At 35.1% G+C, this 23649-nt stretch overlaps 1 protein-coding gene across 7 annotated transcripts in view; it reads left to right on the top strand.

Moving 5' to 3' along the window:
- SCLT1 (sodium channel and clathrin linker 1) overlaps positions 1-23649 on the top strand; it is a 45462-nt gene that overhangs the window by 17539 nt on the left and 4274 nt on the right. For 3 of the 7 annotated variants that reach the window (XR_010831101.1, XM_048078157.2, XM_048078159.2), the window contains 8 exons: positions 1402-1500; positions 3402-3473; positions 5449-5523; positions 6050-6195; positions 7508-7700; positions 9012-9208; positions 18657-18735; positions 19822-19917. Coding sequence is in view for 4 of the 7 variants with exons in the window: in XM_048078157.2 (XP_047934114.2) it covers positions 1402-1500; positions 3402-3473; positions 5449-5523; positions 6050-6195; positions 7508-7700; positions 9012-9208; positions 18657-18735; positions 19822-19917 (957 nt within the window). In the remaining 3 variants the exon portion in view is untranslated. Of the gene's footprint in view, positions 1-1401; positions 1501-3401; positions 3474-5448; positions 5524-6049; positions 6196-7507; positions 7701-9011; positions 9209-16346; positions 16463-18656; positions 18736-19821; positions 19918-20311; position 23649 lie in introns of those variants that run through there. The other 4 variants (XR_007168774.2, XR_007168773.2, XM_013200041.3 and 1 more) reach the window with 4 other exon arrangements.

The raw sequence follows: 23649 nt of genomic DNA, 5'->3' as shown, positions 1-23649 counted from the left end.
TTCACCTGTTAGGCTCATATTCAAAAAGGAAAGAAAGAAAAAAATGAAGTTTTATGTCCTCCTTTGCTGGCTACCTTTGGACTTGTTAGTTCCTTTTTCCTAGTAAGACATTTGTATCCTTAACAGCATTTCCCTGGAGCCTGAGTATGAAGAATAAAAGGTAAAAATTAATTCATTTTTTCAGAGTTTAAAAATGAGAAATCACTCTTTCATTTGAAAATTACTGGTAAGAAGTGTAAATCACATTTCTAGTCTGCTACATATTGGTACATCGAAGCAGTGTTTTTCCCACCATTTTTGACAGAAAAAAGTGGCCCAGTAGAATTTATTGTGATGCAAATTACGAATCTGAGACATTTAATGAACTTCTACAGATAAGTGGCTCATTACAAGTTTAGTGTAACGTTCTAGGAAGAAAAAACTTGATTTGCAAGCACTTGTTAATTTATTGCACTGGCTAAAGCTGGGAAGTTTATGAATTAACAGAATAAAAAATGCATCCTAATATGTACATTTAGTTAACTGTGTGTCTTATACTGTTGCCATGGAGGTTCCTCCCTGATCTCTATGAGATTATGGGAGTAAAGGGTTGTCACAGCGCTCCTTCTTTTGTGTTAACATTGTAAAGCGCACAAAGCTAAGCTTACAAAATGAGATCAGAAGAAATCTAAGAGTACTTTGAGAAGCAAATCAGAAATTGAATGGGAGCAGTAAAAGAGAATATGACATATGATGCACCATATTACAGATTGTAGTGAGTAACCTTCTACAGGCTGAATTTGTATCAACGTTGTATTAGCAACGTTTTTCATGTCTTTCTCCCTTTGCATCTACATGTTCTTAATGTGCCACCTAGGATTTTTTTTCATCTATCCCATCAAGAGATCTGTATTACCTTCCATAATCTTTCCAGACCAGTATCTTGTGTTCTACTTTAACATTACTATCTTCATCCTCCTCTGGAAAGGCTTCTTACTAGCCTTTTTTTTCTGTGATTCTCACCATCTTTTTGTGCTGAAGAGCTGTTTGGTTCATTGTTATCCACTGTGAAATGGATTGCATATGCATTCATTAGTTACTTGTGAATTTTCATTCTTTTAGTTTTCTAGAAGATGAGTGATTTAGTGTATCAACAGCAAAAAATGCTCAGATGTCTGTAGGAATACGTGTGTGTGTATTCAGATTCTTAACAGAGAATTCAGGTATGCAGATTCTTAACAGATCTTTCTATGTGACATTTCTGTTTGTGTTCTTGATGGATCTTGTTGTCAGCTTCTCCAAAGTGCAAGCCAAAAAGTTCTTTTGAACAGTGATTATGTGTGGTTTCTTCTCTCACTACTAGGTATTATGTCATGACTGAAATATTTTCAGTAGAATTTCAAGTTCCTTTTTTTTTTCTAGGCACTGTTTGGGGAGAAACAAAAGGAAGAGGAAATCGAAAAGATGAAAAATGAAATGTCTCAGCTTGCAGAAGACACTGCTGCAAGAATTAGGAAGGCAGTAAGTTATGATGTTTAGAAAGAATCAACTGTGAACTTACAGAGCTAAATCTGACATAATTATGTATTATGAATATGCATATTATGCGTGATCAAATCAGCTGTTTTCTTACAAGTGTTTTGATAATATAGGTAGCAGGGGCAGCATACTGACAGTACTGTACTCTTCAGCTTTATCATCTAGATAGGTACTCTTCCAACCCAAATTATACTGGTTTATCTCTCATGAACCAGAAGTGTTCCTGTCGATGCACATACGGGTATAGAGAAGGTGAAGATGTAAAGATTGGCATCTATTTCAGAAATTCTGTTCAGTAGCACGTTAACGTCTGTTAGTTGTATTGGTATCAGTGTATTTAGTTTATGAATATATGGCCTCATCTTGGAAGTTACTGATGCTTATCATATACTGTCAGATGATAGAAACTGTTGAGAGTTATACTGTCACTTTTTTGGCATCTCAGTACTTCAGAATATTCCTCTAAGCGAATAAGACTTCTACCAAGTACAGCTAATAGTAGAAGACTCAATATCACAGTTCGCTTCAAAACCAGCATTCGGTAGAGAAATGACATCAAAGATTTTACAGTCTGTGTCCTTACAATTTTTATTGTTTTTATGAGTGGCTGAAAAATTGAAGCTCTTTTGATAACAGACTCTTCACAAAATTAGTTTTCTTTATGTTGTTTCCCATCTGCGGTTAAAATGCATTTACCTGGAAGTTCTCAACAATTACCCACATGTCAAATAGACATGCTTTATTTTAAGGCAAACTCCAGAGGAAATAGAAGCTTGTTATATAAATGTGTTAAAATGTCTTTTATTTCAAGTAGACAACAGTGTAAATCAATTACCTGGTTTGTAAGTTTTCAGTGGTGCCATTGATTGTGCTTCCTTTCACTGTCTTCACTATGACACAATGTACGTGTTTATTGTTTAGGGATGAAAGGATTCTTTTTATTTCCACTCCTTTAATTTCTAGAGGTTTCAGAAACATACTACATAAATTTTTGAAGCTTTTAAAATGAGGATGAAAATGGTTTGTGCATTCTACTTGTTGATTACCCAAAAGAACCACAAAAATTACGTGGATTACTTAAAACTGCAGTATTTAATGTCATGCGTGGTTTGGAGAAGGTGTGAGAGCTAAAGAGCAGATAGGATAACCACTCAATCTAGTTATGACAACACTACTAATGAGAAGTTAGAAATTTAGAAATGTCCTTGTTCTTATTTTGACATAATCCCAGGAAAAGTGAATCTATCAAAAGCATTAAAAGTAAAATTTGAGAATATGAGTTGTCATGTTTCTCCAGGAGTTAACAAATATTTTTGAAAATACACGTTAAACAAGTTGCAGATATCTTGCACCTAATGGACAGCAGCTTTCTGATAGTCTTAACGGTTTATTTTGTAAGGCCTTGTTGTGATGTCTGTCTTTCTGCTTTTTTTCTAAACACCCTCAGTTAAAGTAATATGGATTGATAATAAACATTATTCTAACATTGATATAGAAAGATTTATCAGTTGTTGCAGTCTCATTATTTTTATATATAAGCATCACATATACACAATATATATTTCAGGCAGCAGCCTCAAGTTGTGTCAGGGGAGGTTTGGATTGTATATCAGGAAGAATTTCTTCACAGAAAGGGTGGTTAGGCCTTGAATAGGTTGCTGAGGGAGGTGTTGGAGTCACCATCCCCTGATGTATTGAAGAGACATGTGGGCATGGCACTTAGAGATGTGGTTTGGTGGTGGACTTGTGTTAGATGGACAGTTGGAACTGATGATCTCAAAGGCCTTTTACAACCTAAATAATTCTGTGATTCTCTATGTAAAAACAGGATGGAAAAATAGTTCACGGGATTTTTTTCTTTCTTTTTTTGGTTTTGATCGCAGGTAGACTCTGCAAAGAAACAATATAATGTACAGATTTCTCGACTAACAGAAGAACTTTCAGCTCTCCAAATGGTATGGTCTTGACTTACAAAAGTATTTTTGATAGCAAAACGTTTGAAACTTTTTTGTTGCTTATCAAGTTAAACACTAAATTCAAGTAAAAGTAAATCAAGTAAAATCCTACATCTCCTGATATTATTAGCAGTTTGGTGAAGAGAGAGGAGTCTTTGTTTTAGACAAAGATATCAGAGCTTTGATATTCTTATTTCTAGAATGGTGTTTATCTTTAGTATTACTTAGAAGTTACTAGTGATTAGTTCTCCTACTTCCCCCCCTCGACAAAAAAAAAAAAAGTCATGACTATTTTTATCTTTTTTTTTGTCTTGTTTATGTTGCATACATTGGTCAATAATGGTAGGTTTGGGATACTTTTATTTTAGATTCTACTAGAAATACTTTGTTTATAGTGTTGTCTGGAAGGGTTTGTGTATAGTTTTTTTTATGGCCAGCAGTAATATTCTAAATTGCACAAGAAACTTTTGTTTCAGCCCCAACAATCTCATAATTTATGTGCATATACGGTGTACTAATAGACACAAATACTGTGTGATTCCTGTTTTGGAGAGGATCTTGGTGTAGATTTTGTAGTACTGGTGCTCCACTCGCACTTAACAAAATACTTGTCTTTATCAATAACAACTTTCCTACAGCACACACTTCTCATTTCTTCTCCTGTACCTGTCTGGATTTGTCATAGGGCCAGTGCAGAGGAAATACATGCAAATAAACGGATAGGGAGAATAGAATTGATACTATTTTTTGTTCTCTACAAATACGTAAGTAGTGAGCTAGAGTCTGTGCTGAGCCTCTAAAGAAATTCATCTGTGAAGGAATGGCTCAGGGAACAGGAATAAGGTGGACTTTGCTGAACCAGTAGGACCTATTATAGGTTCTATTATATGTCTAATAGGACTTATTATAGTCATGGATCTGTACAGGTTTTCACAGTTTGTCTGATCAGAGGCAGTTTAGTCCCGCTGTGTAACCATTTCCTCACTACCGGTATAGAGTACCTTCACAGCTCTTTTGTACAGTTTAGTTTGTGTAAAGGGCAAGAAACAAAAAAAGGTAGATGATAGTCCAGTGTATGGAATAGTTACTATTTATGAGTAATTATCTAGGACTATGGTTTATTATAGTAGTACTTTACCCCTTGCATGTCTATAGTCATTAATACAACATTCAGTGCCTTTAATGTTGCTTAACAAAAGTGACTGTGTGTAGTGTCTCAACAGTCAGTGCAGAGATTCAAATTTAGGTATAAAGGATACTTTGCTTTGAAAATTCATTGTTAATGTGCAGATTTACTTTAAATAATCTTTACTATATTTACTAGATTTACTTTATATAGTATTTACTTTATACAGTCGTATTTTACTTTTACTGAGAATCTTGCCTGGTTTTGCATAAAATAATAGAGTTCTGCAAATCTACCCATTTCTTTGTGTAAGTTTATTCCTTGATTATGCGTGTTCTTATCGTAGGTCACAAGCCTCTTTACAGTGAGATCCTGTGCTCTAGAAAATACTTGCCATGTGGTGGCACTTCTTAAGTATCCCTGTTTCTTTCAGGGATAAATAAAGCAAGGAAAGCTGATTATTGCATATCTGTAGTTGCACATGTAGCAATAAAGTATACGAAAGTTGATAAAGTATACTAAGAGAAAGTCTGCATCACAATCATCATATTCTTGAATCAACTTGGAACTTGCAACAACTGATGTGGGGGACTAAAAGAGTTTGGTTCGTATGCAGCTTTTTAAGGATTAAATTTATTTCTAAAAAATTTCATTTTGCATGTTGTAGTCTATGTAGTGAATGACTTATCCTATAGAGAAAATCATGAACAGGTAAATATAATTGAATGCATACATACCTGCAGCAAAAATTACATTTGCAATGGTGGGTATTTGGCTTTGGCACTTCTTGAATTTTTATCGTGAGTTATTTCTGATTAGATGTACTTAAAGTGACTTATTTTAAAATAGGAATGTGGTGAAAAACAGAGTCAAATTGAACGAGCCATTAGAGAAAAGCGAACAGTGGAAGAAGAACTTGAAAAAGTAAGGCAATTATATGCATTTTTACATCATGTTTAAGATCTCTCTTCAGTTGGAAAAGATGTGTTAATTTTTTATGTTCCATGTTTTTCCCATATATTGGAATGAAGGACAGTTCTGTGACCCTTAAGTTTCTTACTTGTTGAGTAGTTTTTCTTAACCGTAAATATTCATGTCAGTATTTTAAGTTTTTAATCTGGAAATCATTTTAAAGCTGTAATTCTAAACTGAAAAAGAGTGCTCTTTGAAAAATGTAAAAAGTAAAGGGAGAGGTACTCGACATAATCTGAAAGAATCTTGGTACATATTCCAGTTAAACTTAAGCTCAATATACTGAAAACAAAATGGATGAAAAAACTTTGAAAACCTTTTGTTTTCCAAGTAGCAGCAACACTAAAATTCGATGAAATTCAGTTTTCTTTTAAATCTGAAAAATAGGGCACAATGAGGAGTAGCATTGTTGTCATTACTACACTGTCAATCACCCGTGCAAGGTAAAGTTGATTTTACATGGAATTTTATTCTTCAGATCTACAGGGAAGACAGAGTACACGAATCTGACAATAGAAGACTAGAGCAACTGCATCAGAAGTATCTACTTGCAGAAACTACAAAAGGTGACCTTCAGCTGAGTCTACAGACAACACAAAATAAACTGAAACAGCTGGAAATGAAGTAAGTCATGGATGTTACAGAGACAGGAATAGAAAATAATGGAAATTATTTCTAACTAGCTGTTGATAGTGTGTTAGGTCTTTGTCACATTTTCCATCAGTAGCAGGAATAGTATCAAGTTACCATAATTCTGAAGCAAGGGTAATTATGAATCACTATAAAAGTATTAAGGGGGATAACAGACTACAGGGTGAAAAGTTTTCTTTACAAGACTAGAATTGCAAGCAGTTTTTTCTTTTTTTTAACAAAACTATGAAAATTGGAGTACATTATTTGAAATCCTGATGTATTTCTAAATACTGTTTGTAGGAAAAGTAATGCTCTGAAATATTTGGGCAGAATTTATTACTTTATAAATTCATCTGCAGTGTGGTATCTTCTAGTGCATGTGTAACACTCCGTGTTTATGTAGCATACTGCATTTCAGGTCTGTGTTCAGAGAACTAATAGATATTATTGTAGTTCCAGTAATGTAATGGTAAACAGCACGGTATGGTACACATTTTTAGATCAGGTTGTTATCAGAATAAAAAGCGTAGGATTCTCTGTAAGTTATTTATGATCTTCAATGATCATAAATTCTATCTCTTCTCCAGAGCAATCATTTGGGAATCTAGAAATGTGTTTAAAATGAGAATCTACTGTTCCACATTGCCATTTTACTGAGATTGCTAGAATGTTAGATTGCTTTTATGAATTCCCTAGGCTTGATAAAATACTTTGCTGACTTGCACGTAGTCCTAGATGTAAAGGCCATTAAACATACTGAGCTGATATAAGCTTTCAGGGAGAAACAGGGAGATGCATGTACTGGGTCAGACCAAAATCTGTCCCAAATTTATGTATTTTCACCAGTACTGTCCAAATGAAGTCATCTAAGGGAAACACTGAACACTAGTACAAGGTGACAGTGATACTTCACTGGAATGCTCTGCCAGCATTCTAATAGTGATGGGCTGCTTAAAAATGTCCAGAAGTGACATCATAGATTTATATGTTTAATTATCACTCTTACTGTTACATGGATTACTTGAATCTTTCATCTACAACATAGTGTGATAGTGAGTTCTATATCTGAAACATAACTGCAGGAAGAACTTCGTTTTTCTGCCTTCAGTTTGCTTCCTGACAGCCTCCTTTAACAGCAATAGAGGCAGTGTCCTACTAGACCAATTGGTCTATTAAGATTTTGTTGCTGTCTACAAACTTAGTCTCCCCTATCTTCACACCATTGCAACTGCAGCAAAGTAGCATTATGAAAATGTAAAATGGACTCTATTCTTGAGTTCAAACAAGACTTCTTCTCTTTCAGCTCTGAGGAAGAGAAATCTCGTTGCCAGGAAATCATCTGTAAGTTGCAAAGCATTCTGGATTCAGAAAGAGAAAAGAGTGGTTTTGTCAGTGAACAAAGGTTAAAACTTCAGCAAGAGAACGAACAATTGCAAAAAGAAATGGAAGGCTTGAGAAAACTGGCCGTAGAGGCTCAAAAAAAAGCAAAAATAAAGGTATGGTTTATGTGCTGTTTTTATTTTAATGTAGGACTGATATTTACTTAATAAGGCAGCATGAAAGGGAGTGAAAGTTTCGATGATGCTTCCTCTTTTCTGCTTTATAAGTAATTTTGTTGTAGTGTCGTATGTCCTCATGATGTTTTGAGTAATTCAGCCTTGGCTAATTAGGTTGTATTTTAATGTGTTATTTTCAGCTTGATAAGAGGATCCCAATATTCTATGCTTTCATAAGATGAATATTCCAAATAGTGGCATATTTACCTTCAAGTGATTTTACCCATTCCAATTCCAGATCTTTATCTACCGTCTGTAATGTTAGGAATATATTGACTCTCAGTACAGTGTTCCTCTACTTGCATATCTACTATGTTATCAAAGCAGTGCGTAACTAACAAATTTATTAATGGTGTGGTTGTCAAACATTAGTTCTGTTTTTTCTGGACAGAGAATATATTTCTATGTGAATATTTGCAAAGAAGATACTTAGCTGAAAGACATGTTCTTTTTGAATGTTTCATTTAATGCACCTGAACAGACTGCATATGGGATAATGTATTAATAGCTAATCTCAGCAGGTTCATTGTACCTTTAGCTTCTGAAGGGAATAACGGCTTTGATACTTGACATGCTTTCTAAATATATAGAGCTGATGCTTTCCCCACTGCTCTTAACTCTGAGAGTATGAAGATACGGAAGGGATCTAAGAATCTACAGCAACAAAGAAGACTTGAGTAAACAGTTGTAGTTAATTATGAATGAGGGCCATCTCAAATCCAGTTACCACTTTGTACCTCAAGATAAAAAAAAAAGCAGTCAAAAAAGAAATCTTATTCCAACTCTAGAACCTTTTAGTCAAGCATGACAGACAGGTAGCAGTTATAAAACAAATACTAGATCTTCGAATGTCCCTAATCAGGCCGGATTCCATTATAGTCAGTCACAGATAAGATTTGTTACTTGCCTCCCTTTTCCTCTGATGTGCAAAAGATTTTAGTTGCAGTTCAGGAAGTCCTAACACATTTTGGCTAGATGAAAAGAAAAAATATGTTTCTGTGGAGAAAACACAAGGGAGAGTGATAAAGTTTATTTACAAAAATAAGCATACACAGCTCATTATCCTTTATTGTCAGTTGTACTATTTGCTTAAATTGGCTTTGGGAACATGCATCTATTTGAGTATATAATTACAAGTTTAATTATTGTATGTTACATGCTTTCTGCAAATGCTTATAAATTTAGCTCAAGAGTTTTTTAAAAAAGAAGGAAGTGAGAGACTTGGTTGTATCCTATTGGTATTTTTTCTAGATAAGCACAATGGAGCATGAGCATGCTGTGAAAAAGCAAAGATATGAAGCTCGACTGAAGGAATTGGAGGACACCAGTCAAAAGTCTACTGCTGAACTTAGACGACTGTTGGTAGCTCAGCAAAAAGCAACAAATCGATGGAAAGAAGAAACAAAAAGTCTTAGTGAAACTGCAGAAGCCAGGATCAGTAAGCTAAAGTAAGTGCAATTTTGTTGTTGTTCTGGCAGCTGTTACAGTTCTGGTAACCATTTGCTATGACAGTATGATGGTGGAAAGCAATGAAGAGCAAACCATCTAGAATAGATGATGTGCTTGTAGCAAATAAAAGAAAAAATTGTTCTCTTTAGAACATTTTAACTTAACCCTTTGTGAAGTTAGCAGCTAATCACTGAAGTTGAAATTTCACATCTCGTTGATGTGTATGAATTTTGTAATGACAAAAAGTAAATGAAATATATTCTTTTTAATTTTCTCTTTCAGAATATAGCATTCTCAGTGTAGAAAAATAGCTTTGTATTATGAAAACTCCTATATTTATCTCTATTCAGAACAGTCTTCATCAAATCAGTTGTGGAATGAGTCCCTAGACTTGTAAAATAAGGTGAAAAAAACATATTGGGAGACATATCTGATGTTCTCTTCCAAGCACTTGACTGTCATTAATGAGGATACAAATGAGTTTTTTGATTGCCTTAAGCAAAAATATGATATAAACTTTACTTTTCTCTTAATTCGTACAGGTTGCCAGGTAACTGGCTCATACATTTATTCCCAGCTCAGAATATAAGAACATTTTCAATTCTGAGAGGCCATAATGACAAGGGCATCTCACACAGCAGACACATACTACATATCATTTCTAGAAGCTGGGCAATACAAACATGTATGGTGCCTGTGAGCCTATATACCAACAGCAGTTGGTTTAGAAAAATAAGAAGGTGGAGTTATTGGAAATGAGTGAGTAGAGAAGGAAGCGTCCCAGTAAAAAATTAGCTATTTGCAAGTCACGTTTGAAATAAATTCTACAAGCCTTTCTTTGTTTTACATGCATACTGCTGTAGGTAGTGTTTGCTTCTACTTGTGTGTTAATATCCATTAAGATACATTACCAATCAGTTTATGAAATAAGCAGATATGACATCTGCATTCATCTTGGTTTTCCTTTTCACTGTAAGGACACACTGCAAAGTGTTAAAATTTAAATGAATTTATCCATGCACAGTGGTTTTCTAGTGACTTCCTTTTCTGATACTGCCTTCCTCCACCTAAGCTTCCTTGCACGTTTTTGGCTAGCAGGTAGCAGACAAACTGTGGCAAATTACGAGCTAACACACAATCACTCTGGCTGGCTGGCCAGGTAGGTGGTGTTTGTGAGGAACAGGAGGCCACATTTTCAACAGGCTTTCTCGAGAGGCAAAGATGCATGTTTGCTTTATTTGATGCCTAAGCTCAGGAGACTCTGTCAGTCAGATCAAGTAGCCTATAAATTAGAGATTAATTAGCCTCATATTTTTACAGATCTTCTAAGTTTATGTCTTCAAGATCTCCCCCTTTTCAAAGTTGGTTGAAAACTGGAGGAAATTGAGACTGGTACACAATTACTTCTAAACCAGGAAGCCTGATTTCATAAGTCTTGTTTCTCTGAATGGCTAGAGAAGAGTATAATGTTATATGTACCTTTTAGAGAGGGCATTCAGTGGTTTTTAGAAGAAAAATCCGGGGCATGCAGCTTTGTTAATTTGAGAAATTTTAAATGACCTTTTTAACTTCAGCCACGTCAAGTTCAGGATGCACTCAAGTACATTTCTTTGTTCAGATTGATCTTAGAAGTTGCTTACTATTATGTTAACAAGGAAGCAAATATTTTGCTGTATTAAAATTGGAAACCTACAAATTCTAGCTTTTATTTCCTTTGGTAAATTTTTCATGTTCCATTCTAATGGTTTGCACCTTGTCAGCTTCAACCATAATGTTTCCAATATCCGTGTTGCAATTTTAAGTCATATTTTTTTAAGCATAGCTTGACATTTCTTAGTTGTCAGAATGCAACTATGTCTAACTATGTCTACTTATGTAACTAATGTCAGGTGTGAGTAGAATTAGAACCAAGTTTCTCAACATGAGCAAGGAAATGTAACTTTCTGTTGTAGACAACATTTGCAGGTTTACCATACCACTACTCTAACTTGTTTTTCGATCTTTTGGGAGAAGAATGTGAATTTGGCCTCCAGTGAACTTTGAAAATAGCAGTGTCGTGTGTAGAACATACAGTTCATCCCTTAGAAACTATTTTCTTATGTTTTTAAAGTGACCCACTGTCTATCATGGCAAGTTGTACCTATCCTCTGTTCAAATAGAGGAATACTTATTGATGACCTTTCTGTTTTAATTGCAGCTTCGCTGGTCAACCTAGAAGCCCTTTTATTTTTAAAGTACTCCTTTTATAGTGTTTATAGTGTTTATAACAATTTTTGTACTCATCTATGATGACTAGTTCAGTGTAAACTTTTCAGATAGACCAAAAGCACGCTAAGTCCAGTTAGAGATAACACTTTGGCCTATTTTTCTAGATAAAAAAGTCCTACGTAGTCCCTCTTGCCATTTTCACCTCTCCTAAGTAAGCAGGTTTTTTTATGTTTTCAGTCCAGATATAGGCTGGATTTATTTTGCCTTTAAATATTCTGCATTTTGTAAAGATTACTAAACAGTTTTTTTTAAAAAGCAAAAAGTCTCTTTCAGAAGAAATCATCACAGTGTTCATTGTGTCTGCAAGACACCAGGAGCTTTGCATATTAACTGACAGTCTTAGTGGTACAGCTTCACTTTATGGCTGCATCTTCCTAATGCTTTTTTGACATCTATTTTAAATGCAGTAACTAGAGAAGAAAAATACTTTGTAGTGTTTCATGGTAAGGTAAATTTAAGCTGTTAAATTTGTAGTTGATTTGCTGTACATGAAACTATAAAACTGCCATAGCTGAGCATCTATGTTCGTAACTGAGATGCAGAATATAATTCAGCAACTTCCAATTAAAAGGGAAAAATTGCAAACTTCCAAAGCAATTAAAATTGTCTGTGAAACAGCTGCTTTCCTTCATGAAGCTTTAATGCAAAGTGTTAAAATGTTGTAATAGCGGGCCAAAAGCTTTAGACCTTATTTATCTGCAGCAAAATGCTGACATAGAAAATATAACAGACAAGAGAGGAAGTCTGTTTTGTGAATCTGTATGAAAAATAGACAGTAAATTTTCAAAATGCCCCTGTTTATGTGAGAGACTGCCTATGTGGTATCATCTGGGAAACCCCTGCAGTAATTTATCATTCTGTATCAGCAAATGCTGCCTGATCTGAAGAATAGAAAAAAAGTTCATCTCATTATAAACTAAGTCTAGCCTAAGCCCATCTGGTTCTCTGTCACTAGTAGGCATTTTGGTGCAAAGTCTAAAAGCAAAGTCAGTTACATTTTAAGACGATTTTGTTGGTGATGCTTTTATGTTTTTGTATAATGGAGAATCAGAGTTTTTTATTGGAGAAGATTTGCTCTGCCTTAAAAGGAGGCTGGCAACAGCAACAAGTTAATTCTCAGATAAAAGGTTGTAAGTTAAAATTAAATAAGGAATTTCATCTAAGTCTGTGCAGTGATGTTCTGATATTATGTTGACAAGTAGCTATGACAGTACCTATAAATAAATATTATTTAGGAAATTTAAAACCAGTTTATTTTTTGTATGTTACGTGCATTACCAGATATTTAATTATACAGCATAGAATAAAGTTGGTATGAAAACTAGCTCCTGAGCCGCACAGTAGGAGTAACTCAATGCAAAATCATAGCTCATATTCTAAATGAATAATTATTTATTTTAATCTTACCAAAATAACTCTTGAGTAAGCATTTTGTGCGCAAGTACAGAATGGCAAATCACATCTTACCTTGTAGTGAACTAAAATAAAATTGCTGAATTACTTAAAGAGCAAAACAAATTTGCAGCCAATGCACTGATAGATTTATCACCAAGACCACTAACTAGTAGTGATACTGGGTAAACACAGCCTATTGAATTACAGGTTCTGTTTTGGATGTCCTCTTGAAGCTAATGCAGGGAGTCATACCAGGAAGTTTTTTATCAGACTCCAAGTGAAAGGATGATGTTCACCCAGCTTTCCTATATACATGTCTTATTAAGTTTGTGTTTTTGAGAGGGTTAGTTAAGCTGTGAACATTTAAGGAAAACTTAGTATTTTCTTTAGAAACTTCATCTGTCTTGATTGGACAGGAAGGGTATGAGCTTAGATAAAGATACTAACATAGCCTTTTTGGGTTTCAGCAGAGAACTCCCTAAGCGTGCCATGTTTATTTAATATATTTTGAGGGCAGTACGAGGCATACCTTGGCACTTAATTAAGTTACTGTTTTATGTATTGGATTCATGTAAATGTATGGGCAAATGCAGAAATTGTGTTGGTGACATAGACTTTCGGTTTTTAACAAGAATTAGTACTCTTACAGCATAGTAATGTGCTTTACAAGTGCATGTTTTTCATGAAATAGTTATAAACTTCCTTAGAAAGTCATGCCCGTGTTAACTGGGGAGGCACATTACATAAAAGTGCTTAACATTGTATTCACCAGAAGTTTGCTGTTAGTGCAGCTCTCAAGCCCTCACAGGCATTGAGTCAATGTCTCATTTAGTGTAGGTGTTTCCCATTCCTTTGCCTTAAATTCATGATCTGTTGCTGGTTTTGGTCTCTCCTCATTACTTCCATTTTCCATGTGAAAGTGTCTGAAACGTTTTGGCATCTTTACTAACTTCCTGGCAACAGCTGCTTACTTTTCCATATTCTATGCTGCTCATTTGTTGTCTTTCAGTCTGTTGTGTTTTGTTTGCGAGGTGTAATACATATACGTAAAGGAAACATTAAATAAATGTTTTTAAGAAACAAAGCAACATCAGAGAACATTAGTTGACTTTTAATTTTTTTAATTGAAAAGTAAAATTTTCAAGCTCTAATAGTAGAGCGAAGTGATGATTTTTTAAATAGCATGAGAATGTAGTAGTTCAGTGAAAAAAATGTAGATAAAAATGTTGGTAAGTAAGTCAATACTTTTAGGCTTCGCTGAAAATTACTCAGTGCTTTCTTGGGCACTTGCGTCTCGGTATAAGTTAAACACATAATCATTGCCTGTAAAACTGAATTTGGAATTCAAAACAGTGCTGAAACACTAGGCAATGAATTGAATACTTGTAGACTACATTCCACCATTTTATTCAGAACAGTACAATATATTCTTCATAAATGAGACGAAATTTTCTTCCTTCTAAGCATCTTAAGATGCTGTACACTTTTAGAAGGATTTATTGGTAGTAGACCTTACTTTCATCTCATAATAAGGGCAAGGAACCAGGATTGCTTTGATATACTTGTGCCAAAAAGCAATCTTGAAGGTAACTAGGAAGGTCAGTGCTTCTTGCAGCATAGGTCATACTTCCAAATAAAAATGCCTCTCTTGGCAGCATGACTTGTGACTAGTCTTTACCCTTTTTATTCCTGCAAAGCATCTAGTCTTGCAGACTGTGAAATGAAGCTGTTCTGAGTCTTGATTGCATCAATTTTAGATGTACTATGAGTTTTAATGACATTTACTGAAATGAACTTAAACTACAGTGAGATTATGAAAAGGACAGCAGCTATGTACAATTATAAAATAGTCATTCCAATGATTACTGTTAAAAGTTTTAAAAAAGAAAGTGGTACAGTGTTCATATTTAAAGATAAGTTGTCCAAAGGCTTTTGCTGGTGAATTTGTTTTTTCCTCTATATATGTATGTTAAAGAAAATAATAATTTTGTCTATGTCTTTGTATATTTATGTATATATAAATACATATAAAAATCTCTTACCTTCGGAGTACTGGGGCTGCATTTTAGATTTGTGACCAAAACCATGTTGATAATGCAGTGATGCTTCAGCTATTGACGAACAATGCTTATGCAGTGCGAAAGCCTCTGTTTCTCACGCTGTCACCCCAGTGAGTATGCTGGAGGTGGGCAAGAAGTAGAGAGGGGACGTAGTTGGGAAAGCTGGCCCAAACTGGCCAAGGTGATAAACCATTCATAATAATCTCATTCTCAGAAATAAAACTGGATGAAAGATTTTCCAAAGTAGTTGGGCATTCCTCTGTTGGTGGTGAGTGATTGCTTTTGCTTTTTTTTCTTTCAGTTGCTAAACTCTTTTACCTGAACCCATGAGATTTTTCAGTTCCCTTCTAATTCTGTCCCCCATTCTGCTGGAGTCCATGTATGTAGGATTTTGTAAGAAATAGAGACAGCTTTTTTTGTTTTTCATCACAGGATGTAGAGCTTACAGTTTTACAGCTGTAGATCACAACTCCAAGATCACTGTCAGTATGGCCATATTTTGGGGGGAATGGTACTCTCTAGAACTGTTCTTATTACCCTACAGCATTGAGAATAAGGCTATATAGTTTTTCATACTTAATCTGAGAAGAATAAATGGCAGCAAAGATAGAAAATGAAACCACCAATACCACGATAGTATTATGAAATTTATGAATGGAAGTAAACAAACCTCAGTAAGAAGAGAATGCAGTCTGGATTGAGAAGGTGTGAGAGAGAAAGTTCTGACAACAGAATTTAAGCAAAAACAAGGTAATCAAATTTGTAAGCAGTTACTAAAAGAAAATGCAAATGAAAGCCATTACACAAATTTTAAAGGGGGGTGGGAGGGCAAATTATTCATTCACTGTTTAAAGTCCAGTGCTGGGCCTTGAGTGGACTGTATTTACACTAATGAGGTTAAACAAGGAAACAAAGAGGTCATAAGACAAGCTGTAATAGCTGGTTAATCCCTTCTAATTCACCTATTGGTATTTTTCATTCTTTTTAAGTTCTAACCCTGAGAATGAGGAGAAAAGAATTGGGGTAAACTGAAATTTGGCAGATAACCAGTGACTACGTGTACTCACTAAACAGAATCCTCACCAGTGGTGAATACCAGGAGCACGTTTTTGTTGACCATGATTCTGTTCTGGACCAGAGATCAGAACAAGATTCACAGAGAGAAGTGAAGTGTCATATTCAGTCAAACGATTGCATTATCCATAGAATGATCTTCAGTGCAGTATAACATGAAAACTGCAGATGGGAAGAATATGGATCTCGTAACTTGAAAACTTTACAGGAAATTTACAATTATGTCAACTTTGCAGTGAATATTACTTTGGTCTCTTAGACTCATGGTGATTGTTTAGTTAAGGTACAAATAAGCCTGAGTAGGGGTGATAACGTATATACAATTCTGTTCTCTTCTTAGAAAACTCTTAGAAGAGAAAACTTAGAAGAGAAAACTCTTCTTAGAAGAGAATAAACTGAATCTAAGAGAACGAACAGCACATAAGATAGTTTATAAACATTGGCTTAAATAATAGAGTAAGTACTTAAAAAATGGCTTCCATGTAAAAAAATCATTTAAGTTAATTCAAAAATCTTAACTCTCTTCAAAGAAAAGTGTTAAATTTAAATACTAATACATAGTATGAAAAAATAGTAAATTTGTAATCTTAGCTATCTGCCACTATTGTCTAGTAGTAAGGTATAACTTTTTGGAAAAAAAAAAAAGCATTTGTTGTAAAATTAACCCATTATATTTGAGCAACTATACTGAATGTCTTTTTAATTCACTAGAATTATAATCATCACTACTTTTAAAATGGAATTCTTGCCATATTGTTTTTAAATTTAAATAATGTGCTTAGCTTAAGTCATAACTTTCTTCTTACCTGATTGAAGCTATTTCGTGTGTCTTTGTTCCAGTTTCTGTTTCTGAAACATTTCTGTGTCAGAGTTAAGAGTTTCTGACTCATCTGTAACCATGTGTGTTTATTGGAGTTCTCAGATTTATCTTTTCTATATTTGAAAAGAATCTACCTCTGAGGAATAATCTTTTTTTTTTTTTTTGGTCTGTGTATGAAGTGTTGGCCAGAGCCACCTTCTCCTTCTCCCTACATCCTGTACAGTACACTGAGTGAATGAGTGAATTGCACAGCATCTTGAGATGAAGAAGTTTCCTCCATTTCTAAAACATTATTCTTGGCTGCACTTCTGTAATGTTTGGCAGCCATAACTGCTTATTTTAAGATGTTCATTAAAGAAAAAAATTAACAGGATGAGAGACAGCTGCAGGTACTGGCAGTATACAAAATTCATAATTAGTAAGAGTAACTGAAGCATATTATAGTATAACTCAACCAAAAAAACATCTGGCACATGCTATATTTGTCATAGGAGAGCTACGCAGAATGTACTTGCTACAGCTGGTGAATTTATCACCCGTCTGCCAAAATATTAAAAGCTCACCTTTTGTTTCCTACTCACTTAACAAAGACAATATGCCATAGAGACTGATTTGATTATTCAGCAGTTGGAGTTACCGCTGAATTTTAATATTAAAATCTCATAATATGTATTAGGGGGAGGGTTAACAATCAGAACAAATCAACTGTCTGTCCTGACAGCTGTCATATTTCCTTTTACTTACAAGGTTAAACTGTTTCCTTTCAAAACATGTTCAGTGTGATGTAATTATAAAAATAATTTCTTGATATACAGCTGTACCTGAGCATACAAACTCCATTTATGGTCTGTGCTGCTAAGAATGCTAATTCCACACCACAGAACAAATAGGGGAGGCTTATTGTTTTCACTGAGTAAGAATTCGTAATATTGAAAATTAATTTTTAGATCTTCTCCTTAAGATGACATAGCACTAGAGATGGTTTGTCACAATTTGATAGGTCTGTATTTTCAAAGCCATTTTAACTAGTGTAGTTAAACTTCACCATAAGCAGTTCACACATTGTAAGCTGTAGCATTTGAATAGTTTATTTTGAAAAGGTACGTATGAAAAGATGTGAATTGTGTGAAATTTTTGTATTGCTAACAAAATGATTTATAAAAACTGATCTTTAAGACAGTTTTAAAAAAACAGCTGTTCGTTAGGACCCATGTACTGAAAACGCCTCGTTTTGGTGCATAATATTAATTGCATTATTAATATTAATTGCATTATTAATTAATATTAATTAATTTATCTTCACTACTATACAAAGTTAGGATCACTAAAACTCATGTTGTGTAATAGTAAAAAGACCACTTTGAAGAAGGGGACATACTCCTTATGAAGTGTTGCATTGTTGTCTGTCACACAAAGCACAGAAAGATTTGAGTTTTGTACTTCAAAGTATCTTCAAAAATTTCCATATTGAAGTCTGATTATAAAACACTAATTAGAATTTTAATCTAAGAATTAAATGCACTGGGCAAATTCATAGCGTATTTGATAATATGCCTGTAAAATAAGATAAACAGCAGAAAAGCCCTGTAAATTGTTGAATGCTTGTGACAAAGTTCTTTTAATTCTAACTAACACATTTCATTTCTCTGCCGTTACAGTTTTGAATACACATTCTATCTGTAGTGCTTTTGAAATTAATGTGTTAAGAGCAACGCTGTAATTAAAAATATGCCACAAGCCCATACAATGCAAGAAACAGCCTTTGAGATCATGTTCTGATAACTGATGCACTACTTTGTGGTAATCAGCATCTTTTCTTCTGATTAATAGAAGTGAGCTGAGTCAACAAAAACTTCGTACCCAGGAGCTCATTTCTCAGCTGGAAATGGCAAATGAAAAGGTAATTGAGGTAAGATATTGACCGATACGACCACTCCTTTCAGTTATAACGGAATGCAGATAACACTAGGATCTTAACAGAAACCCATTTAGATGAGTTATGTTTCTGGTTAAAAAAAAAAAAAAGAAAAAAAGAAAAAGGATTTTTGAGAGAAGTAGACATAGCTTGAAAACACCACTGTTTCTGCTGACTGTCGTGTTCAAATGACAGGAAGACAAATTAACTTTACTCTCAAATTATTAGGAAAGGTAGAGAGATCATCTCTCATGGTTACTAATCTGGTAATTTTAGACAGTTCAGGAAATGTTTGTGAAGAAACTTAAGCCTATGCCTAAATCTCTAAAAAGGAGGATGCATTGTGTTATGGATAATGTAGCATATGCAGAGAGATCAATTTGTCAGCATACTATATGTACAGTAGAATGTATACTGTATGTGTACATATGCATATAGATAAAAGCATTATTCATTAAAAATTAAGGCCATGGCTGTTTTGGAATGTGCATTGTTCAATAATTAACGGTCACTTTAGAAAACAGCTACCCTGTCAGTCTGCTTCATAAATCTGGGATAATATCCAGTTCTGTCTAGGATGAATCCTGGTGTGTTGTTTTTCGTAGTGCTGTATTATTTAGAGGAGAAAAATGGGGCTAAGGTGGGAATAGATTTTTGAAACTAATGTTAAAGAATGGTAAAGAAAGGCTTTATACATACCATTTGATGAAGGGAACAGAAGGCAGTTGTAGCAAGATTAATATCATATGTATATTCTTTTTCCCTTTGAATATAGCTAAAATATTTATATTGTAAGATAGTGCAAATTAAATTACCTGGACTGAAATGCCAGCTTTGTGTCTTACTTCAAACAGTGAAATGAATAAAACTTCCTCTGAAGATCGCTGTGATTGGAAAAGTGATAGGATGTCATATTTGAGCTGGAAACTGTCTATAATGTGTCAAAATTGTGTCTTGAGTGTTATTATAGGTGGTAAACAGCTCCATTTAAATTCCTCTTGCTTTAAGCTTTTCACTGCAATAGGTATGGATCCAGTAAAGAGAACTTTACATTTGTAACGCGGTACTTCATTTCCACAGGATGAAAAATTAATGACGGAATATCGAGAATACATCAACAGGCTTCAAAGGCGACTAAGCCAGGCAGAACAGAGGGCAGCGACTGCGTCACAAAAGGTACAAAACTGTAACAGTTACCTAACTGCAGACAAAAATCTCATTGAATATTGCAAAAATACTCATTTCATGTTATTCCCAAGGCAGAGGTGATCTTCTATATTCAGTATTACTAATGTAATTTGAACAGCAATCTTGTATTTCGAATGTGTCATCCAAAACTGATGCATGTTTGATTAAATACTGCTTTCTGAGAGGATGCTTAACTGATGATGTAGATTTGTTTATGGAAACAAATTTGATGCGAATTACACTTGTGGTTCAAAGTGTGTGAATGAAGGTAGATGATTGTTTCCATATTCTGCTACATAGAAATGGCAGCAAGTTTAAAGAAAAAAAAAAACTCCTTAAATAATTTCAGCTCTTGTTTACATAAGCAGGCTTGTTTTTTTAGCTTGGTAACCTGCTGCAGCAGTTGGAAGTGATGGCTTCATGAAACAAAGAAGTACCTATCTCCTGGCGAGTCTGTCTGAGAACAGAACACTTTGAAACAAAGCATGTCTTGAGTCGATGGCTAGAGAACAGCCTTTATAAAAATGTTAAGCAGCACAGCTGTTTTGTGGGTATTTTGTTTGGTGTGTTTTTTTCGGCCAGCTCCCGGCTCTAATTCATTGCATGGCTGCATGAATAGCATGGGGAAATTTTGTGCAGTGAGTGCAGGACAGAACCGATGTTGTGGACCTGTTTAGTGTTCATCAAACTGCAACCTTGAGAACCTGGTGTGTTGTGTGAACTCCAGAGGTTGTCAATTTCTTGTCTGCTCATCTGCATTTTCATTAGTCCAGTAGCAATAACCCCAAGGATTGTTGGAAAAGTACACACCCCTGCAGTTGTCATAGGTTACGTATAATAGATATAATTAAGTCCTGTGATGTACTGAAAATTATGCAGACAGCATAAGAAATAACTTGGTTTTCTCCAGGCTATGGCAAGGGGGGAAGGCAGGGATGGTGTACGTAGCTCACTACCATAGTAAATATGCCTAGTACTTGTTTCAGTGATCTGAAAGCTTCAGACGAGTTGTGTCTATTAGAGCTATTCGTATTCCTAAGACCTCTTTGTGCATCATTGTAATTACTTAATGAGCTGAATTTTTGCAGCCTTCTTTTTCCAGTTCCCTTACAACTCAATTCCAACTTTGACCGGTACGCTTCAGTATTTTTGGACATAAGGGATATTGGGGGGAAAGGTGGAAAGGTATTGCTTATCTTCTGAGAGAATTTAGGCTATAGCTGTTTCAACCTTGCACTACCTATAATTATTTATTTTCACTGATGGACATCCCTTCAGCATTCTTTCCCCATGCTATTTGAGCTGTATGTCTTGAAGCAAATCCTATGGAGGGCTATGTATCGGGTTCACTTGTTTGCCAAGCGAATCTGTTGCTCAAGTTGGTCTCCTATTAAAAGATGATCCTTTTGCCTCCTAATTTTATTTAGTGACTTAGGAAACACTATTTGCTTTTTAATGTGGGTGACCCTGCATGAGTTGCAGAGAGGAAACGTTTGGTTGATCTAAATTGTACAGTTAAGACAAACAGCTTTTTTTTTTTTTTTCCAACAACAGTGAATAAACGGGCATCGCTGCCAAGCTGTCATAACATAAGTTATGTTTCCTGGCTGGAAATGCTCCCTGCCACAACAAGGTCTATATCCAGTTGGTAAAACTTTGCTCTGGAAGACCTATTTTTATTTTTTAACCTCCTGTTTGTTACATGGATCTGTTCAGCTCTAATAGTTCTGATATGCTCTCTGCCTTAGAAAAAACACGGTCATACACCTTTCAAGGGAATACATTCCTGGACTTAGTTACCCATATAGGAAGAGGTCCTGCTGCTCCAGAAAACACTGGTAACTAACAGTTCTGCACCAGTGTCCCTGAAAGGTAACAAATATTTGACAAGATGTTTATCAGCTGTCTTGTTGTTCAGATCTTGCTGATAGTCTTCAGAACTGCCTTGCCCCTCCTCAGGCTTGTCAGAGGTAACTGCTGGCAGGCAGGACTTCATGTAGTGACTGAAGTGTCGGTGAAGCTCCAACGACTGGAATCAGCTTGTTGCAGAAGCAAGTTAGCCAGAGAAAATCTGCTCATGTTTGTGAAGCATCATGGAATTGACTTGGCTGTGTGATTCATTGACCAGTTTGGTAAAACAGTTTATGCTGACTGATGTTAAATTTGTAACTCTTTCAAAGTAGTGATAATTACTTTCCTTACAATTTGTGTGCTTTGAGAGATGGATCTGGTATGGATGGCATCATCATCTCTCCTTTCACTGCTATAGGTTGAGGTAACTGACATGTAGTTGTTTCAGTTTTCCCATGAGAGATGTTGAAAATATTTGAAAGATGCTAGACGTCCATGTGGTATATATGTATGTCTTCAGTAGGGCCTGCAGCAATTACAGCCACAGTTCCTGTACGGTAATAAACCATTCTCTTCACACGTTTTACGCCTTGCAGTAAAATTAGACATGTAAACCTGGATGATCAGGTGGCATCTCAGTAAAGTACTACAGCATAAAAATATTTAGTAGTGGGCACAATTGGTATGTCATACCAATCAAAGGGCATATCATGATGGATGTCCAACGGGACTGGGACCTGGATGTGATAGCATCACAAGAAAGAAACCTATGAGAAATAGCAGCACTGATTTTTCCACTCAAAGGGAACAGCCTTATAGTGTATTTGTATTTGCAAGCAAAATACTGCTAATGAAATTAAATGTAGCATTACCTTTATTCTGCTGAGATTTTGTCAGTACACTGAATTTCTACAGGGGAAGAAGGCTACCTTGGAAGGTAACTAACCCCTACATGTTGTAGGGGTTACTATAAAGGTAAGGGACTTACCATAAAGGACTAAGGACTGGCTGTGGTGGTTGGTTGATTTAGGACTGTGCTTAAAGGGGTGGTTCCATGTTGGTTCCCCTCTCTCTGAAGAAACAAAGCTTGTGCCATGTAAAAAGAGTGCCACAAAGCTATTTCCAGAGACACAGTACAAACCAGAAATATTTGTTGATGTAGGTTAAAGTCTAATACTCCAGTTTCCCACCTTCTTCTTTCTTTTGGTATCAATGTTATTTCAAGTCACTGTTGCACTGTCACGGTGTATGTCACAGCGCATTCCCACAAAGTGCTGACTTGGCCTTTCTGAAGAAAAGGTAGGTGGAGGCAAGGCAGGAGGGGGCTCCTTGAAGGTATTAAGGAGATGAAAGTAAGGCACAAGTAGCGTCGTCAGATGGATTTTTGGCTCACTGCTGGATAGGGGATTGTAGGCTGGAGCTTTTTGCCCTCTAAGCCAAAGGTGACTGTTTCTCAGTGGTGCGTTATTGTGCACTATAGCTTGTGTGGTATTTTAATGGGAGAGATTATTATGAAGAAATAATATATTAAAATTATCAGTGGTTATTCAATGACTATAAATCTTAGCTTATTATTAAATAATAGTAATTCGGTGAAAAAGCATTAAAAATGCAGGAAAATGTTTGCATAGGCTTAAAATGTGTGTATTCTATATAAATGTCTTTAAGTGTACTATCTAATCTTTCATCATCTGTAATTCTTTGGGATCAGAAATAAGATACAAGCAGTAATCATCTACAAATGCATAATAAATTCGTCTGTTTACCCCAAATACCAACTTAACTAAGCTTGTTCCCTCTCTGTGACGTTTTCCGTATTGAATCTGTACTGTTACTTAGATCTTAAAAAAAAATTTATAGGAAGCTATC

The sequence above is a fragment of the Anser cygnoides genome, chromosome 4, assembly GCF_040182565.1.
Source record: "Anser cygnoides isolate HZ-2024a breed goose chromosome 4, Taihu_goose_T2T_genome, whole genome shotgun sequence".
Lineage (NCBI taxonomy): Eukaryota > Metazoa > Chordata > Aves > Anseriformes > Anatidae > Anser > Anser cygnoides.
The sequence above is the reverse complement of the archived record's forward strand: the minus strand, read 5'-3'. Positions and strand labels throughout refer to the sequence as shown.